Source organism: Chionomys nivalis, chromosome X, assembly GCF_950005125.1.
Source record: "Chionomys nivalis chromosome X, mChiNiv1.1, whole genome shotgun sequence".
Classification (NCBI taxonomy): domain Eukaryota; kingdom Metazoa; phylum Chordata; class Mammalia; order Rodentia; family Cricetidae; genus Chionomys; species Chionomys nivalis.
Window position 1 is genome coordinate 34,969,335 of NC_080112.1, and position 2,745 is coordinate 34,972,079.

Genomic DNA, 2,745 nt, shown 5'->3' on the forward strand with positions numbered 1-2,745 from the left:
ATTGGCAATATATCTTGGTGATAATAAAAATGACTTGTAGTTTACAAAACACATGCGTATCCTTTTGAAGAAAGCAGATGAAATTATTTGAGCTAATGTTTCAGGGAATAAAAATAATCCAGAGATAAATCAACTGGGATGTATGTATAAATGAAAAGTGACACTCCTGAATTAATCACAACTGACCACTAGAAATACGTTAACCATGCTTCCTTAAAACCAGCTCTAATGTATTTGTAAACAGGAACAAAATTCTGTGGTTACAATTGACAAAGAAGCGCCATGACAGCTCCACCAATCACAGTCAAGCCCTATTCTTGCTGCAATCTTATAGTGATTAGCACATCACATGAGCCAAAGGCCGTTGCAACTTTAAATATGAGACTTCTACTTTGTGTGGAAAGTATAAACTCTGTTCTTGAACATTAATGAAACAGAAGCATTCAAAGGCATTATGTTCAGAGTGGTATAATAACTAAAGCATAAATCAGATATGTTGTATTAGAACATTTTAAAAGGCAAAAAAAACAAAGTAATTGTTTTCTCTTTTTAAAAACGACTAAGGCTGGTGATGTATCTCGGGTGAGTGTTTGTTTCGCATTTGTGAATCTCTGGTTTCAATCCCTAGAACTGTATAAATAGATGCAAGCCTGTAATCTCAGTCCTCAGAAGGTAAAGACAGAGGAATAGAAGTTCAAGAACATCTGGCTATATAATGAGTTCAAGATCACCTTGGAGTACCTGAGACTCTGTCTCAAAAAATAAACTATACACTATGAAGAAAGGAATTGGAAAATGGACATGGTCATGCAGGCAGGCCTGGACTCCCAAACCCTAGGGAAGCTGAGGCCAGCCTGGGCTAATGTTAAGATCTTGTCTCAAATACAAACAACTATGAAAAGAAGGAAGGAAGGAAGGAAGGAAGGAAGGAAGGAAGGAAGGAAGGAAGGAAGGAAGGAAGGAAGGAAGGAAGGAAGGAAAAGGAAAAGGGAAAAAGAAAAGAGATGGGAAAGAGAAAATGAGAAGGAAGAGAGAGAGAGAGAGAAGTGAAAGTGGGCTGTGACCACCTAGCTAGGGGGCAGCTAAAGTTACCTTTGCCCTAGAAACCTGAGGCTCGTGTCTTTGGAGATTGTGATGTCTGGGCATTGAAGAAGAATCACAGATTGGTCACCATTGTGACACGTGGGTAGTAGAGGAGGAGACAGAGGTTACTGACCAAGTGCTTGGACTTCTCTCCTCCATACGTTTACCTAAGATTTTAGCAAAGCAGATGCTTTCCTAAAGTTGCAGAGGCTGGTGCCCTGGAACCTAGTACAGAGAGACAGCTGACCCAACACCACGATGACTACAGCATTTTGTCTCCTTCCACATCCAACTATCCAACCGGACAGCATTTATGGCCTCTCGCAAATAACTAACAGCCTTTTTCTCAGTAATGCTCTGGCCGCTAACGACAAACTCACCGTGTCCAACAACCGCATCACCACGATTATCAATACCTCGTCAGAAGTAGTGAACACGTTCTTTGATGACATTCAGTATGTGCAAGTGCCGGTGAGTGATGCTCCCAATTCCTACCTTTATGACTTTTTGGACCCCGTAGCTGATCGTATCCACCGTGTGGATATAAGGAATGGCCGTACGCTGCTGCACTGCTCTGCAGGAGTGAATCGCTCAGCAGTGTTCTGCCTTGCCTATCTCATGAAATACCACACCATGACCCTGCTGGATGCACACACATGGACCAAGACCTGCCGTCCCACCATCCGTCCCAACAATGACTTTTGGGAGCAACTTATTCATTACGAGTTCAAGCTATTTAGCAGGAATACTGTCTATATGATCAACTCTCCTGTGGGTCTGATCCCTAACATCTATGAAAAGGAGGTCCACTTAATGGAGCCAATGTGAGCCACCCACTTCTCCCCTGACATCTGCATTGGCTCCTACATCAAGACAAAGGAATGACCTTGGACTTTTGGTTGGTTACAAAAAAAGAGAAAGAGAGAGAGAAAGCGAGCCAGAAAGAGACCTTGTGGATGTGGGCAAAGGGGAGAGAAGGGATTGGAATTTTTAATTGTCATATCTTCAAATAAAATTAAATCGTAAGATGATGAAATGTTTTTAATATTTCTAAGTCTTATCTTCAAAGAACAAAATTCAGTAAATGTAAGATGGTGAAATGTTCCTTACCTCTTAAGGGACAGGTCAGGTGACTGGGACCTGGCAGAGGGCAGGAACATGACAGAGGTCGTGGAGTAGGGAAAGATGTGGATGTAGGTGTGAGATACAGAGATAGGGGTTGGAGGAAGGTGTGTCTGGGAGGCTGGAGATGTTAGACAGGATTCAGGAAGTGAAAATGAGGGGTGACATGTGTGAGGTAAGAATATGGGAGAGAGAGATGAGGGTTGTGATTTTGAGGTAGGGGTATGCTGAGGTGGGGGAGAATAGGGGTGGGAGGGTTATGGTTGTGAAATACAGTTAGAGCATGTGGGAATGAGTAGAATGGGAGGACATGGGGAAGTAAAGAAAGTGAGGGAAGAGAAGTTTAGGGCTATGAGGTAGGAGGATGTGGAAGTAATAGAATGTGGGGGAGGAGAAAGTTGGATTATGATGTAGATTACGTGTGTAGGTGGAAGAAGTTCTGGGGAGGAGAGAGTTGGATTATGAGGTAGGAATATGTGGAGGTGGAAGGTGGGATGAAGGGGGGTGGGGTGAGATGAGGATTGAGGAGTAGGGAAGTAG

The 2,745-nt window shown here is 43.0% G+C and overlaps 1 protein-coding gene across 1 annotated transcript; it reads left to right on the forward strand.

The window, feature by feature from the left end:
* Window positions 1–1,341: 1,341 nt before the first annotated feature.
* Dusp21 (dual specificity phosphatase 21) lies at window positions 1,342–1,911 on the forward strand. The gene has a single exon (XM_057760799.1). It carries the CDS (start codon window positions 1,342–1,344, stop codon window positions 1,909–1,911), a length of 570 nt encoding a protein of 189 aa, XP_057616782.1.
* The last annotated feature ends 834 nt before the right edge of the window (window positions 1,912–2,745 follow it).

Bases quoted from the DNA above. Each gene is read 5' to 3' on its own strand.
- Dusp21 (XM_057760799.1), top strand. From the start codon at position 1,342: ATGACTACAGCATTTTGTCTCCTTCCACATCCAACTATCCAACCGGAC.